The sequence below is a fragment of the Impatiens glandulifera genome, chromosome 9 (assembly GCF_907164915.1).
Source record: "Impatiens glandulifera chromosome 9, dImpGla2.1, whole genome shotgun sequence".
In the NCBI taxonomy this organism is placed as follows: Eukaryota; Viridiplantae; Streptophyta; class Magnoliopsida; order Ericales; family Balsaminaceae; genus Impatiens; species Impatiens glandulifera.
The window spans coordinates 13,325,201-13,341,993 of NC_061870.1; the positions used below are offsets into that span (position 1 = coordinate 13,325,201).

General features: G+C 37.5%; 1 protein-coding gene across 5 annotated transcripts; it reads right to left on the reverse strand.

Moving 5' to 3' along the window:
- Nucleotides 1-489: 489 nt before the first annotated feature.
- Nucleotides 490-2,163, reverse strand: LOC124915535 (probable E3 ubiquitin-protein ligase RHC1A). Of its 5 annotated transcripts, none has more exons than XM_047456273.1 (2): nt 1,372-2,163; nt 490-785 (listed from the first exon to the last, which is right to left on the reverse strand). In XM_047456273.1, exons 1-2 carry the CDS (start codon nt 2,138-2,140, stop codon nt 742-744), a joined length of 813 nt encoding a protein of 270 aa, XP_047312229.1. In that variant the 5' UTR covers nt 2,141-2,163; the 3' UTR covers nt 490-741. The 5 variants fall into 5 exon arrangements, with proteins under 5 accessions (XP_047312229.1, XP_047312228.1, XP_047312225.1 ...); XM_047456272.1 differs by having other exon boundaries at nt 490-782; nt 1,275-2,163; XM_047456269.1 differs by having other exon boundaries at nt 490-782; nt 1,237-2,163.
- Between the last annotated feature and the right edge of the window lie 14,630 nt (nt 2,164-16,793).

A 16,793-nucleotide genomic window follows, 5' to 3' on the forward strand; every position in this document is an offset into this window, starting at 1 on the left:
CTTCTAAATTTTAACTATTAATCATTTCTTATAAATTTATACAACAAAATAGTCCAATAATAATTTTGTTATTCAAATAGTTTCAATTAATAGTATTAACATAATCTTACTATAAGAAATTCAATATTTTAGAATTTTAAATTAATTCAATATAATTATTTTAAGACAGTGATTGAATAAAAAGATTTTTGTTAATTTAAAATAATATAATTTTAAAATCAAAACATATTAGAATCCAAATGAAGTCCAACAATGGATCTGCACTCCCAGATTTGGATGTGTTTTTCAGTAAATAATTATGTTTGAGAAAAAAAATCTTTCTGAATTAAAAATGACATGAATATTATGAATATTGGCTTATGCTAACCACTGAAAATAAATTTAGATAAAAAAGAAAATAAAAAAAAGTTTTCCTAAAGGATTGGTGAATAAAACTATATAACATACACAACTCTTTCTTTATCCAATATAACATGTATATCAAATTTATAAATCCAAATTATAATTTCAAGTTTAATTTACACCATAATCAATAATATATTTTCAAACCGAATATAAGTCTTTACGAATTAAGTTGATAACATTAAATAAGACGAAACGATATGGAAATTTACACGACATGGCTCTTTGTAGGCTCAATATAGACAGTTTATTATCCCTTTCGCCAACTTTGCAAACCGCGATTCGATGTTCTGATGAGACCGAGTTTTTCGGGTTTTTTTTGCTCCCACATATATTTGATTAGAGAATGAGACAAGAGTTTTGCTGCATCTGTGTATTAGCTGCTGCATAAATATACCAAACAAAGATGCCATATCATCAATTAAAAAAGACACATTATGTCTATCATGATTCAAATAATCACTAAACCCTATAAACAATCATTCACCTTAAAATCAACTATAACTATATGCATAGACAGAAGTTAGTTGAGTTGAGGTAGGCAAACACACAGAAAAAAATCATAATTTTTTTATTAAATTCACTATTTATTTTTCTAATTCTAAAAAATAGGTAAAAAATTATTCTATCCTACCCATTTCAATTAGAAATTTCCAAAAAACATTTCAAACTCATCCTAACCTTTTTCAAATCAGGCCAACTTCAAATCTTGGATGGGTCCTACTATATGAATTCATGTATAATTTTAAGTATTGGAGAAAAATTATTTGAAAGAAATAAATTGAACCCAGAAATAGAATAGTAATGATGAATGGATGATAGCTAAACTCTCACCACCAAGAACAGAATTAGTATGTTGGGTTTGCCGATACCTTGATCTAAACGGGAAAATAGAAGTCAATTGCCTAAACCTCAAGCACCTTCTATTGCCGTTACTGTTTGAATTATTACTACCATCAAATTCCTCACCGGCATTACTCCCGCCGGAGCTCTCATCCCGAACCGGCGCCGGCAGCTCCTGGCGGCAGACAGGGCAAGAATTATGAAGCCTAAGCCAAGGAATAATGCAATCAGAATGATAGATGTGTTTACACGGCAACTCCTTTGCCTCTCCGCCGGAGTTAAACTCTTCTTTACAAACAGGGCAATGAGAATCATCGATTAAATGAGACGGAGTAATTCTAACTGTAGGTAATCCATCTATGGCTGCATTTTCTGCCGGCGGTGGACCTTGTCGGTCGTTTTGAGTCAACTGATCGATCAGTTGAGTTAAGCCATTTCCAACGAAGTAATCTTGTGGATTTACTCCTGTTGGTATTAAACTTTCCGGCTGGGCATTTGGTGGAACAGGTGGTGGTCTCATAATAGCAAGAATACCCGTCTCCGGCCGCCAATCATCGTCGGAAACTCGGTTGTTATTACTCCATTGCCAACGACGACCGCGCGTTCTTATCAACTCCTCCCCTCTCCGGTGGTCTCCGTTTCTCCTTCTCTGAATGGTTGGGGAATCTAACATCAGAGATAGCGCTTCCAGAATACGAGCTTGAGGTGACGGATCGAATTGGGTGAAATGAATAACTGGTGATGGTCTGGTCATGTCAATGAGATGTAGAAAACTTCCGAAACAATTAGGGCAGACGATATCAGATGGGTTTTCTGAGCTAACACGAACTGTTCTATGACATTGATAGCACCAGTAGAGATTGTATCTTCTTCTATATGGAGGGTTTGAAGACATATTGAATGTTTTAACAACTTTTTGTGGAGGGAATGGAAGAGAATGATAAAGAGGAGGTGGAGAAATTGTTTATATATATGAAGAGAAAATCGAAGTGGGAGAAAAGAATAGCTTTGTTGAGTTGAAGAAGGCGATTCTCTTTCATGCATGCATAAACATGTTACCTTTCAATTTCTTGCTTTTCAGGGAAAGGATGAGTGTGTAGCTCTCTCTTTCTACATAGAAGTTGCAGAAATAGGACATGTCTTAAATATATATACTTTCTCCTTTCTTGGAATGATTTTGATTTGTTTTTATTTATTTGAAATAGAAGACATAATAGACATGTTAATTAATTTAAATTAAAGTATAATAAAGAAAACCTCTATGCAATAAAAAGGAGTTTATTTAAATATTTAGAGAGAAATTTTTATAGAGATTTTTTTTTAAATAAATAAGAGCTAGTATAACACTTTAACCGTCGTGACCCGGTTTAAATCTAAGCACTTTCAGATTGAAAATTTTGATAGGAATTTTAATAGGTAATGATAGTGTGAAAATTTGAAATATATCATTCAAGAATAAAAATTTAAAAATTCTCTTATATTAAATTTTTATTCCTTATTAAAATTCCCTATAAAATTTGTTTATGTCTATCATTTTAGGTATTAAGTATAATTTTTTTATACATTTATTTAAGTTTAAAATATATCTCTATATATAATTTTATTTTAACTATTCTTTATATATTTTTTTTAAATTACTTATTTTAAATAAAATTTTATTTTAAATAATTCCTTAAATATCTAAATTTATTTTAAATGCTATAAACTTAATTTTTATATTTTTTTATGTCCTAATAGTAACAAAACTTTCACATTTGTCTTGAGATTACTTATTCATTTCCATTTTCAAATGATGTCGCTCTTTTCCATTTTCAAACAATGATGTTGTAGACAAAGGCGACGATGAAATGATACTCATTTCGTCTCCTCCATATTTATAAATTGTGTGTTTGTGCTGTGCCCCAGAATTATTTATAAAAGCATTTCAAAAAAAAATATATAAAATTAAAGAATATTAATATTAAAGGAAAGTATGAGGTCTAATAGTCATATAGTTAAAATGTAAATAATATGATAGAAATTATAAAGTATAAAATATGATACTGTAATACAAAACTTGTAATATACTTGAAAGAATACTAACCCCATAATAATGGTTATTCCCTTAATGAGAATGAATATAATTTGAATAAAACTTGAAATAAGTTTATTTGTCAATATAAGTTGTAATTTAAATCCAACTTAGTTGAAATCTTAGACAATTGATTATTTTAAATTAATTATCAAGAGAGTTTAAATTTCGACCATATAATAAGAATTGTTCATACATGGAGTTAATGTTATTTAATTTTTAGATTAACTATTTAAAAAAAATGTACAATGAACACTTCAAATAAAAATAAATATATAAAGAATAATTTCAAACAAAATTAGAAGATATTTAAAACTTAGTTAAATATATGTAGAATATTTTTATATTTTTTATTTACTGTGATTTGAATTTTGATCTTAAAAAATAATATTTTAACCAATAAAATAATTAATTTTTTTGATTTATATTTATAATTTTATATATGTATACCTAAATTGACATAATTCACGGGTTGAACTTTAACCCACATGTCATATATACCGATTTGCTTTCGTAAAAACATTTAAATATGTTATAGAACTTTAACTCACATTTAATTATTTTATACAATTTTTGTTGAATTTAAAATATAAATGCATTTTAACTTGGTTGGTTAGAGGATTATAATTGTAATAAATATGTATTAAGTTCAATATATATATATATATATATATATATATATATATATATATATATATATATATATATAATTTTTAAATTTAAATGTTTTAAGTTTTGTAGACAAATTTATTTATTAATAAAGGATTCTCACCAAATTAATTAGGGGAAGATTGTAAATTTTATTTATTAAGTTAAATGAATATGTCAAATTTGTTAGGTAAGCTGTAAAATTCTATTTTATATACTAACTTGACAAAATTTGTTAAATTTGTTAAGTTAACGGAACAAAATTAGACGGAGCTTAACTTTTTGCTACGGAAGATTGATGACTAGATTTTATATTATTATTTTTTATATAAATTAAAGAAAATTTATGACTGGTCTGTCTTCTCTCTCATGAGAGCTCTTTTTCATTTCACACCGACAACAAGAAGAACATGATTTATAGATTCATGCTTTTATAATCCAATCAATCAATTATGATAGTTATGCTTTCATCTATGATTCCAATAAACCCAAGTTCATCCCCTTCAAAAATAAGATTATTCAATTTCAAAACCGCGAGCAAGATCAAACAAAAACCCTAAACCCGATAATTCTTACGATTTCCATGGATCTAAGACCACAACAGGGTTTTCATGGAAGCTTTTGCAGCGAAACTCTTTGCTACCATTTCGTCGGTTAAATTCGCTTCCGCTGAACTTAATGGGAGATGTATGAACTCAATGTGAAGAAATAAATTACTGAAACTGTCTCCTCTATTCTTGATGGGATAAAATTACCCAATTCAAATCCAAGTTTTGCATAATTTCCTTATAGTTTTGCATATGCAGTGATATCTGTTAGGAGTTTTGTCAAACAGATGGTGCGCGAAATGGAGTCTACAGATTCAACGATGATGATTGGCCTGCTGCTATAGATCGTCGGCGCTGACAATGATTCTCCTTGTTGGAATCATGGAAGGAGATGAACTCGTTTCATACTCGTTTAGGCTTGTAATTGCTGCTACTCGGAGGGCCTGCTAATCGGAGGGTTGGTTAAGATCTTTCTTGGCTGTAGAGATTTACGGACTATCCGTTCACCGCGATTTTTGTAGTTATTTTTTAGATCTGAGTTAGAGTTCTAAATTTTTAAAGAGAATAGACTAATTTAAATATTAACTCATAATTTTTTATTTAATTTATATACACATGTGTAGGCTGATTTGGATTTAAAAATAATATAAAATCTAGTCATCAATCTTATTCTGTGGCAAAAAGTTAGCTCCGTCTAATTTTGTTTCGTTAACTTAACAAATTTGACAAATTTTGTCAGTTGGTATATACAAATAGAATTTTACAACTTGGATAACAAATTTGACATCTCCATCATTTGATAAATAAAATTAACATTTTTCTCACCTTTTATATATATATATATATATATATAATACTGTGTAGGTATGAATAATATTAATGAAATATTTGATGTAATATGTTATTTTGATTAAATAAAATATATTCATGTGGTTTTTAATATAGATGATAAAAACTTAATTATTAATTGTTTATGATTATTAAATTATGTTTTTAATTTTTGTGATAAATATTAATTATTTAAAAATATATGTTATTGAAAAGGTGAATTTTAAACTATCATTTTACTTTAGTTAGAACTGTATTTATATATTATTATATTAATATTTTTTATATTAAATAATTATGAGTAATAATTTTTTTAAGGAGAAAAAAAATGATTTAATGATATTAAATAAATTAATAAATTAAGGATTTACAAGAAGAGTTAGAGAATTGAAGAATAAAACAAATTGACCTAATTATTTTTCTAACAATAGCTTATGCAAAAATTATTTAAGAAAAAATGAAAAATGAAAACAAAAATTATATATATGAATTTATGTTTGATCTTCTATAACATGTTGAGGTTCAATTATAATATATAATATATATAATTTTCAAAGTATTCGGATTGTTGAGTTGAGAGGTGTGGTTAATTTGATATATATGAGAGTAAATAGATATTTGAGTCGGATTGCGGATTGATATACTCATAAACTTAAAACGGTTAAAAATAAAAATAAAAATGTTATATATATTGTGATCGATTTAAAAAAAAATCTGGGACGCTCTAAATATTTATTTTGAAAATGTGAAGGAAATTAATTTTAAGGTTTAAAAATTTCAAGTTTAAAAACGAGGCTTTGTAAACAACTCCATAACTTACCATCTCGTCTAATCTAGAAGAGATTGTGAGTTTTTTAATGGGAAATATGTCATACGCCTACTTTAACTTTTTCAATATTAATTAACTTCATGACTAGAGAGTCGCTACCTAATTTTAAATTAAGAGAGTGGGTTCAACGTTTAGTTACGTGTGGGAAAGAGTTTTTTATATGTTATGTCCCACAACACCTGTTAGGATCTAGATAGCCGCTGGAGGACCGGGGTTGGACCGGTTAACGGGTTTCACTCAAAGGGTGATGGTTAATCCGGTTAGAGATTAACACCGGGGTTTCAATACTACACAAACTGTCACAAACCCTTGAACTAGGTTCAAGCGCGGAAGAAGTTTGTTTCAAGTTGAAGCAGCACACTTGTATGATAGGCAGAACCGTTTCGGATAATGAAGGTTAAAGAAAATGATGGGTCGATTTCGGTAACCTGGTGATTCGGCTTGGATAGAGTTAAGTAGGTTAGAGCGGTACGGATCGGTTAGATAATGGAACCGACAGAAAGTAAATGACAAGACAGATTTTATGGATGTTCGGAGATAAAGCTCCTACGTCACCCCTTCCTCTCGAAACTGCGAGAAGGATATTCACTAAGGAATACAAGTACAATCCGATCAAGACTTATTTCCTGCTTGATCACACTCTTACAATTTACACCAAAATTGTTAAACACACACTTCAACTTTAGCACTTAGGCTTTCTCTAGAGATAGAACACACTGTTTTTTCCCTTGTAAATTAAATGCTCTTAGAATCTCTTGTTGTCCCACTTGTCCCGCATTTACTCTTCTTCAACTGCCCCTTTTATAGATGAAATATGCCAACGATCATATTTCACTTCCTTGAATCTGATTGGCTGAGCAAAGGTGCAGAGGTTCAGTGATTCAGTGATTCAGATCCTACGTTCATCTTTTCAGACCTGACGGTCAACCTCAGACCTGGCGGTCAATCTCACAAACTTAGCAGTCTATTCTTCCGGTGTGTAAGGTAAACATGCTAGGTTTGTCTTTTACTCAATGTGGACACTGTCTGTTAGACAGTTGTCTGTACTTGGAAGATCTCCTTTCTGACTTATCCCAAAGTGGAAAGATCCTGTAGGACTGTCTTCTGCAACCTGCAGGCTTTCCTCAGACTTGTATGGATATGGAAGTGTTCAGTCTGTTCCTTTGGTATCATCTTCAACAGATACCCGAATTGTCTTCTTGTACTGGTCGGTCATTCGACTTAACCGGATGACTTCCGGTGTGAGTGGTATCGGCTGTCTAATATTTCCGGTTTTAAGCTTTGCCCGATCCTTTCTTTGTGCGGTCATGTTCCAAGTGTTCCTGGTCGGTTTAGTGACTTGACCGGCTAGTTTTCTTAACCGGTTTATTTGTTTGTCCGGTCCGGTTCCTTGTTCCTGCATGGAAGGTTTATTTAAGTTAGGTTATGTGAATCGGTCTAATTTTATCTAACAATTTCTCCCTTTTTGATTATTTTATTTAAAATTATCAAAACCATGTAAGTTTGCAAACGTAGGCCGGTTCTTTCTTTGACCGGATTTTTGAAACTGACTTGGGAGAATTTTTCGAAAAATTTGGAAAAATTTTGAGAAAAATTTTCGAAAAGTCTTATCTTTTATCTTATCAATTTCTCCCTTTTTGATTATTTTATTTAAAATTATCAAAACCATGTAGAAGTGCAAATGTAGGCCGGTTTCAAAAATAACTTTTTATATATAGAAAGATAACCGAAAATAGAAAATGTTATATAGAAATACTAAGATAAACATAGTTAAAAGAAAGGGAGCCCCTATTCTGAGTCTGAGAAGTTGTAGCCGGCCATTAAGTTCTTGTTCCGTTTTCTCTTAACCGGTTGCGGTCGACTGACCGATTCGGAGACTCGTTGTCTTGTAGGCCGCCGCTGTAGGTGCTCTTCAACCTCTTCTTCGACGTGAGTAGCCTGATCCGGTAGACTCTCAATAACCGTGTCAGTGACCTCATTCAGCAGCTCGGCCACTTGAGCCTTCTTTGAGGATTCCCTTTTCCGTTTTGCCGTAACCGAAACTGAAGAGGCCGCCTTTTTCTTCTCGTTAGCTTTTGCAAAGTTAGCGAGTCTTTGTCTTTCATTGTTTAACCGCTCTGCATCCTCTTGTTGCTGAGCGGCTACCGTTTCTGCAAGTCCCGGAAACTTAGCCATTGCCCTTCGTTCGCGCTCGGCTACTTCCTCTTCGGTGAGTTGCGGTGGCTCCTTTTCTCTTCTTGCTTCGTCGTCCAGCGCATCCTGGACCTTCTTAGCCGCTTGGGCATTGGCTTCCACAACCGCAGCATCCGCATTCATCTTAGCCTTGAGCAATTCATCAACTTGTGCGCTCAGTGCCTTGAGGTCGGCCTCGAGTTTGTCGTTGCGGTCTTCAAGACCCGCATTCTTCTTTTCCAGTTCCGAGGCCTTGCCGACTAGATCCTCGGTGACCTCTCTTAATCTTTGTTCGGTCTCTCTTTTAAACCGATCGAAGTCATTCTTTATTCCAGAGTTGTCTTCTTCCAAGGCCGCCGTTCGCTTAAGATGGTTGTCGCGCAAAATCGCCTCTTCCCGGTAGTCACCGTCTATTTGTGAGAACCGGTCATCTGTCTTTACGAGCTTATTTCTCGTATTGTTGGCGAACCGGAGTGCCATCTTCACGGTTTTCTCCATCCTTTCCTCTAACGGGTGAACCGTTGAATCAGCAAACTCTTCAAGAAGGCTCTTGACCCATTCCTTTGTAATGCCCGGTTCGGAGACTCCCGGTTGTTCTTGTGGAGGTTGCTCGGTGAGAGGAGGCTCCGCCCTTTCATCGGTTTCGTTTATTGCCGGATCCGCCTGAATCGGTGTTGCACCATGAGTTTGACCCTTGTCGATCTGAGGAACAGAGGAGTGCGGTATTTGGCGTTGTCTGCACATCACCTCTAGCCGGTCAATTTCTTCAACGAGTTCCCCTCTCGCTTTCTCAAGTCTCTCTAACACCAAGGGCGTTAAGGTATCCTCCGTTGTTACCTCTTCGTACCTTTCCTTAATTTTCCGGATCCGTATGGTTAGTTTATGTAGTTGAGCTCGCGGTCTTAGGAGGTTAGTTCGGCCCAAAACATCATGAATGGTTTCCGTGTTTGTGAGGTTCATAACTATGTCCTCGATCTCCTTCATCCTTTTGAAACATTCTTCGTCGGTGAAGCCCGGTAAGACATGTTTAAAGTGTTTGGTGAACCGGTACTCGTGCCAGTCCCGAAATATATCACCAACCTTGTCGGCTCGCCGTGTAATGGTCTCCAAGATTTGGCGCGCTATAGTATCGGCCTTTGTCTGTTCGTCCCCCTCCTCTTCTTCACTGTCTTCTTCACCGCCCTCAAGATTTGCACCCGTACCGGTATTATCGGGACTTGGGCCCGAATCCTCTTCATCATTCGGTCTTTCTTCATCGGATTTCTCAGATTCGGTCCGTTCAGATGTGGAAGCCGACTCTTCCTCCTCTGTTTGTTGTGGCGGTTCCGAGAAGACTATTTTCTCCTTGCCTTTGCTTTCGGCCTTTTCTTTCGCCGGGGCCGATTTCTTGCCGGTTGTCTTCTTTCGGCCACCTGTGGAACCAGGGGCCGGCTGCTTCCTTTCCAGGAATTGTTTGGATCTGATTAACCTTCCGGATGAGATAATGACACTTGGACTGGTGTTGATGTTGTGGTGAAGAAAGATTTTACCAAGAGGGATGGCGTATCCCCATGACCGGGTTGAGTCCGGTTTCACCATTTCCTTCAAGTTGTTGAACACTTCCTTCGCCCAGTTCACTTTTGTGCCTTCTATCAGGCCGACTAGCATCCTGATTTTGTCCTTGGTGAGGGAGCTGTAGTTTCCTCCTCTTGCCTGAACCGCCTTTGTGAAGATATCACAAATCGGTATGTACTCCGGTCGCAATGTCGCTTTGTTACCGGATACTTTTATTGGCTCCTTAGTCGCTGAGAGTATCTGGGAAGCTGCTTCGAACGTTTTTAGCTCTATATCCGCCGTTGCATCTTGGCCGGCTGTTGGAAGGCGCAGGCTCTCCGCAACCGATTCCTCGGTTAGCTCGAATTCAGTACCGCCTACAGTCGCGGTGATCTTGTCGTTAAAAAGAGTTGCGGTGTTGAAAAATTCTTCAACCGCATCTCTATATAAAATATGGGGACCGCCGAGAAAGTACTCTAGTCCGGCCTCGGCTACCCGGTTAATAACTTCTATTGCTGCAGGCGTTCCCCTTCTGTCGGATTTCCTCGAAATCCACCTGAGTCATATGTTTGAACAGAACCGAGTTGCGCCCCATCTTAGAGAATTTAGAGAATTTGAAGAATACAAGAGCAGATAACCGCTTGAGAGAGTTTGAGAGCTTAGAGAGAGAAAGCTGTTTCGCGTGAGAATGAAATGAAGTGGCCGAGAGCCCCTTTTATAGGTGCGGTTTGGAAACCCAACCGTCCCATCAACATTTGGCGGAAGTTTTCCCTCCAAGCCGAATGGGCGGCAAACCATGGGCGGGAAACCAAAGGCGGTAATCAAAGAGGCGCCAATCTGTTGGCGGTAAACCGGGGGTTTGGAATTTTGAGCGGGAGATTTGGGCGGGAAATTTCCCTCCGATCTTTTTGCTTTCGTCTTTGATGACGCAATTTCCTTTTCGAAACCGATTGATGCTGCGTTTTTCTAAAGTTAACCGGTTAAGCAGAATTTTGCAATCTTTTGAGTTTAAGCGGTTTTTCTTTGAGACCGGATAGGAACGCGGTTATTTTGACAGTGTTAATCGGTTACTTGGATAGATATTCAAAATATTCAGATGACGCGGTTAAATTGAAGAAACATTGCAAAATAAAAACGAAAGATAAATCGGTGGGAAAACAGACATACATAAGATGGAAGAGTACAACTTATGTAATAATCATTCTAGAAATCTTTTCTTCCACCGCATTCTTGTCAAGTATGTTCGAAGAAGATGCCGGTGTGCCCGGTCCAAATTCTGGCCGGTATTTGAGAATCAGCTTACTGATGTGAGGTGCATAACCGAGACCTTTCTTGGTTATCACCATGGATTTCAGGTGTTGAAAGAGGACCGTTGACCAGTTGATGGCCGTTTTGCTAATGATATGGGTCATCATGTTGTAGGTGTTCTTTGAGTACCGCTGATTTGGAGACTGACAAAGAATAGACCGAGTCATAATCTCAAGAAGGAGTTGAGCGTGACTACCGAGGCGGGTTTTTAACCCATAGTTTTCCACCGGATCAATGGTTCCAAAGAAGAGTAGTGCGTGATAAAATGCCTCACTTCCCTCCAGAGTTGGAAAGTCAGAAAACCCTTCTGTGGGCAGGTTGAGTAGGGAGGCAAATTCGGCTTCATCAAGCCAGAAAGTGTGGTCTCTTACCGTAGAGACGATGTAATTGCCCCTGATGCAGGCGCTTCTGAAGAACGCCTTGACATCCTCAATCAGTATGGGACCGGATTCTTCGAGGAAGGTTCGAAGGCCGGTATCTATAAGGGATTCAAACATGATATTCTTTGCATGGTTTCCGTCCCATTCTTCCATACACGATTTGAAATCAACGCTCAAGAAGTTTCCCAAGGTTCGGCTTGGCATGATTACGATTTTGCTGAGAGATAGAGTTCAAAAGACCTTAAGCGAGTTTTGTGGTTTTAGGATGTGTGGAGTTGATTAGAGGAAGGCCCTTTATATAGGGTCGGTTTTGGAGGGAAAATATTAGCATTGAATGTCAGTTTTGTTTTATTAGGAAGGAGAATCTTTATGTTTCCAAGGTTCATTGGGAAGAGGCTGATTGCAAAGCCCGAGGTAGGTGTTAGTTGAGAAGTAACCAAGTTAGTTGGATATTGATTGCTTATGTTAGGTGGGAGTTACCTCATTAATTAAAGATTCCTTTTTCATTAATGCACCAACACAATGGAAAGTAATCAAGGGAAACCGAAAGAGACATGGATAAATCCGAAGAGAACGTAAATAAAGCCGAAGAGAACATTGATAAAACCGAAGCGATCATAGGTAGGTTGAGTGAAGATACACCCGGTACGTGCAGCAAAATGACCGGATGCAGGAAGGAGTAACCTAGTGTTCGTGGGAGTTGACGACACCGTTGGGGTTGTTGCGGCGGTTCCTCCTCCTCCAAGCCCTTTCGAACCGCTCATAGAAGGAGTCGGTTATCTCTTTGGTCAGCACTTGAGACTGGTTTAGACCTTCGCCCGGACAGGTCGGTACCCCAAGTTCAACTAGTAGACAACTTAGCTGAGGAACGAGGCCGATTGTTCGCACCCCAATCATCCAGATCAGGACATCGAACTGGACTCTTGACCAGTTTACCGGTGTACCGGTGGTGATGGCTGCCATCATGTTGAAGGTCGTTGTGTAGTAAGTGTTTGTTACATCTCTTCCCAAGATACTTCTACCTATCACATCATTGAGGAGCTGATATTCAGCTTTCAATAGCGATTTAGTACCATGATCATCGACAGGTTCGTTAGAACGTGCAAAGGCGAGGGAAATCTCGGCCTTCAGATCAGCCGAAACATTTAGATCTGTTAACCCTTGCTTTGGCAGGCTAAAACACTTGACAAAGTCATGTTCTGTGAAGTCAAAGACTATACCACCCACTTTCGATTGGATGTGGGTATCGAAATGAGGAGTTCCTCTGAACACCCTGGCATTGTACAAAAATTCCAGGACTGATTTAGAGTATATAGTCTGCTTGTCATCCAGGAAGTACCGAAGCCTAGTATCTTCCAGGGATTTGATCACTTTGTACACCTCATAGTGTTCGGTGCTCAAGGCAGATTGGAAATCAACTTGAAAGATGTTGGGAAACTGAGACATTTTTGCCTTAGTGAGAGAGTGATCTTTTGTCTTGTGAGTGTTTTGGTTAATGTTTGCTTTCCTTAAATACTAGTTGGGGGAGTATCCTAATGTCCAGGTATTACATGTGATGATGTCTATTAACTGCAGGATAAAAGGTATTGCATGAAATAGGTATGTTTGCAGTCTAGGGTGTTGGTCATAGACCTGGACCATGAAAGATATTATCAGATCTTCACGTCTTTTTAGGTGCGACCATTTTACTTTGAAAAGGCAATGTTTCAGAACAGATATCTTTAAACACTGATAGTTATTCCACTTTTGTTTGTAATTCAAATAATCTAAGATAACCTATTTCCGAATCGGTCAGCTATCAGTTGTTCATCCCGATGCGGTTATTTGGTGCATGCACCAAGTAGCCGGTCGGTTTACTCTATCTGATAAGTTGGGCGGTTCTTCCATAGATACCAAGAGAATTTGAAGTCCAACAGGTTAGGAAGAACTACCGGTTTTGTCTGTCCGAACCGGTTTCCTTTTTAGGCATCCTTAGGAAGGATCTGACTAATGTCGGTTAAGCCGAGAATAAGTCTGAATTGAGAGAACTTAGCTTCCTGTAGAGGCTTGGTGAAGATATCGGCTACTTGTTGATCTGTCGGCACGTATTCTAGCCGGATATTCTTCAGCATGACATGTTCCCTGATGAAGTGATGCCTTATGTCGATATGCTTGGTTCTGGAGTGGAGAACCGGATTGTAGGTGATTGCGATGGCACTCGTGTTGTCACAGAAGATCGGAGACTCTTCGGCTATGACACCGAAATCCGTCAGTTGTTGTTGGATCCAAAGGAGTTGTGAACAACAACTTCCGGCCGCCAGGTATTCAGCTTCTGCGGTTGATGTGGCCACCGATGTCTGTTTCTTGCTATGCCATGAGACAAGCCGGTCACCTAGGAACTGACATGTTCCGCTGGTGCTTTTTCTATCAATTTTACAACCTGCATAGTCTGCATCTGAATAACTCGTTAGGTTAAAGGACGAGTCCTTTGGATACCACAGGCCGACATCAGGTGTTCCTTTTAGGTACTTCAATATCCTCTTTGCGGCTGTGTAGTGGGACTGTTTTAGATTTGCTTGGAATCTCCCACACACACCGACTGCAAATAGAATGTCCGGTCTACTCGCTGTTAGGTATAGAAGAGAACCGATGATGCCCCGGTAAGCGATCTGGTCTACCGATTGGCCCTCATCATCTTTATCCAATTTAACCGATGAGCTCATTGGAGTAGCCGCTGAGGAGAATGTGTCAATTCCAAACTTCTTTAGAAGCTCTTTGGTGTACTTAGGTTGGCTTATGAACGTTCCTTCTTCGAGTTGTTTAACCTGAAGACCTAGGAAGAAGCTTAATTCTCCCATCATACTCATTTCAAACTTGTTAGTCATCAGTTTTGAAAATTTATCACACAATTTAGGATCGGTTGAATCGAAAATAATATCATCTACATAGATTTGAACAAGGAGGATATGTTCCTTCTTTTCAAATTTAAACAACGTTTTATCCACCGAACCGATGGTGAAGTCATGTTGTAACAAAAATGCGGTTAGTGTATCACACCAGGCTCTAGGTGCTTGCTTTAGACCGTATAAAGCTTTGTTTAACCGGTATACATGGTTTGGAAATTCAGCACTTTTGAAACCGGGTGGTTGTTCAACATACACCTCTTCACGTAGGTCACCGTTCAAAAATGCACTTTTAACATCCATTTGAAAAACCTTAAAGTTTTTGAAAGCAGCAAAGGCTAGAAAAATCCTAATGGCTTCAATCCTAGCTACAGGGGCAAATGATTCTTCAAAATCAATGCCTTCTTCCTGTTTGTAACCTTGTGCCACTAATCTGACTTTGTTCTTCGTGACCAAACCGTCCTCATTGAGTTTGTTTCTAAATACCCATCTTGTTCCTATGACCGGTTGATCTTTCGGTCTAGGGACTAGGTACCAGACTTTATTACTCTCGAACTGGTTTAGCTCTTCTTGCATTCCCAAGATCCAATCCGGATCTGACAGTGCTTCATCTATTCTTTCCGGCTCAATCTGGGATATAAAGGCGGAATTAAGGTATTCCTCCATTAGTTGACCCCTAGTTCGAACGGGTTCTGAAGGGTCACCTATAATTTGCTCAGGAGGGTGTTTAGTGTTTCTTTTGAAATTCGGTTCAGGGATGTCTACCAGATTATCGTTTGTTTGATCAAGGCTAGACATATCGGTAGGCTGAACAGGATTGTCAGACCGACCGACTTCCTCGGATTGAACCGAAGTGTCAGCTTCCTGTCGTGGGACAGCTTGATCCGGCTGGGTTTCAATATTACCCATCTGGTCATGGACAAACCGCCTGAAGACCGGAGTTTCATCTTCACTATCAGAATGGATATTGTTGTTTTCCAATCTGTTGTGAAGATCAAAGCATGATGCAGTGTTACTTTCAACCGATTCATCGAAACAACGTGAAGTGTTTCCTCCATGGTTAAAGTTCTATTGTTGTACACTCTATATGCCTTACTCACTGCTGAGTATCCTAGCATGATTCCAGTATCGATTTTTGCATCAAAGGCAGAAAGATATGTTTTACCATTTATATGAATATAGCACTTACAACCAAAAATTTTGAGGTACTTAAGATTGGGAACCCTGTTAAAATAAACCTCATACGGTGCTTTGTTATGAAATTTGTTAATCAGAGACCGGTTTTGTGTATGACATGCAATGTTGATAGCCTCAGCCCAAAATTTCTGAGCAACACCCGAATCGGCTATCATGGACCGTGCGACTTCCTTGAGAGTCCGGTTTCTTCTCTTGGCCAGGCCATTTTGTTGAGGAGTCCTAGCACTAGACAACTCGTGTCTAATGCCGGATTCATCAAGAAATGAGGTTAAAGTACTATTGGTAAATTCGGTACCTCGATCACTTCTAATGCTATTAATGCGAGTTGATTTTTCATTTTGCAAACGTTTAAGCAGATTAATCAAGTTTGATGCAGTTTCACGTTTGGATGGTAAAAATATTACCCATGTAAACCTAGAGTAATCATCAATAACTACCATGGTGTACAGCATACCTCCTAGGCTGATTACCTGAATCGGTCCAAATAAATCCATGTGTAAGAGATCTAAGCATCGGCTAGATTGGATATTTCCTTTACTCTTAAAAGTTGACTTAGTCAGTTTACCCATTTGACATGCTGAACAAACCTTGTCCTTGTAAAATACTATGTCAAGAATACCTTCAACTAGCTTTTTACCGCGAATGTAGTTCAATGTCTTCATGTTTAGGTGGTTTAGTCTCTTATGCCATAACCAGGTTTGATCAGTCTTAGCTATCATGCATATAGGGTGTTCCACCTTAGTTTTCCAGTCTACCTTGTAAATATTACCTAACCTATTTCCGGTTAGTAGTATAATGCCTTGAGAATTCTTAACTTAGCATGCATGTTTAAGAAATTCTATTGTGTATCCAGCATCACACATCTGACTAATGCTTAGCAAGTTAAAACGTAGGTTTTCAACTAAAAGTACGTTATCAATAGTTAAGTTACCATGGACAATCTTACCCTTGCCCACAGTTCTACCTTTTAAGTTGTCACCGAAGGTGATTAGTGCACCGGTTTCTATTCTGATGTCGGTTAGCAAATTGTTGTTCCCGGTCATATGCCTGGAGCAACCGCTATCTAAGTACCATTCAGAATTTCCTAGCCGTTTCATTATATCCTACAAAATGTACATATTTACAACTATTTGGTACCCACATTCACTTGGG

Bases quoted from the DNA above. Each gene is read 5' to 3' on its own strand.
- LOC124915535 (XM_047456268.1), bottom strand. From the start codon at position 2,140: ATGTCTTCAAACCCTCCATATAGAAGAAGATACAATCTCTACTGGTGC. The intron at 786-1,236 runs GTGAGAGTTTAG...ATATTTATGCAG, and splicing joins TACTAATTCTGTTCTTGGTG to CAGCTAATACACAGATGCAG.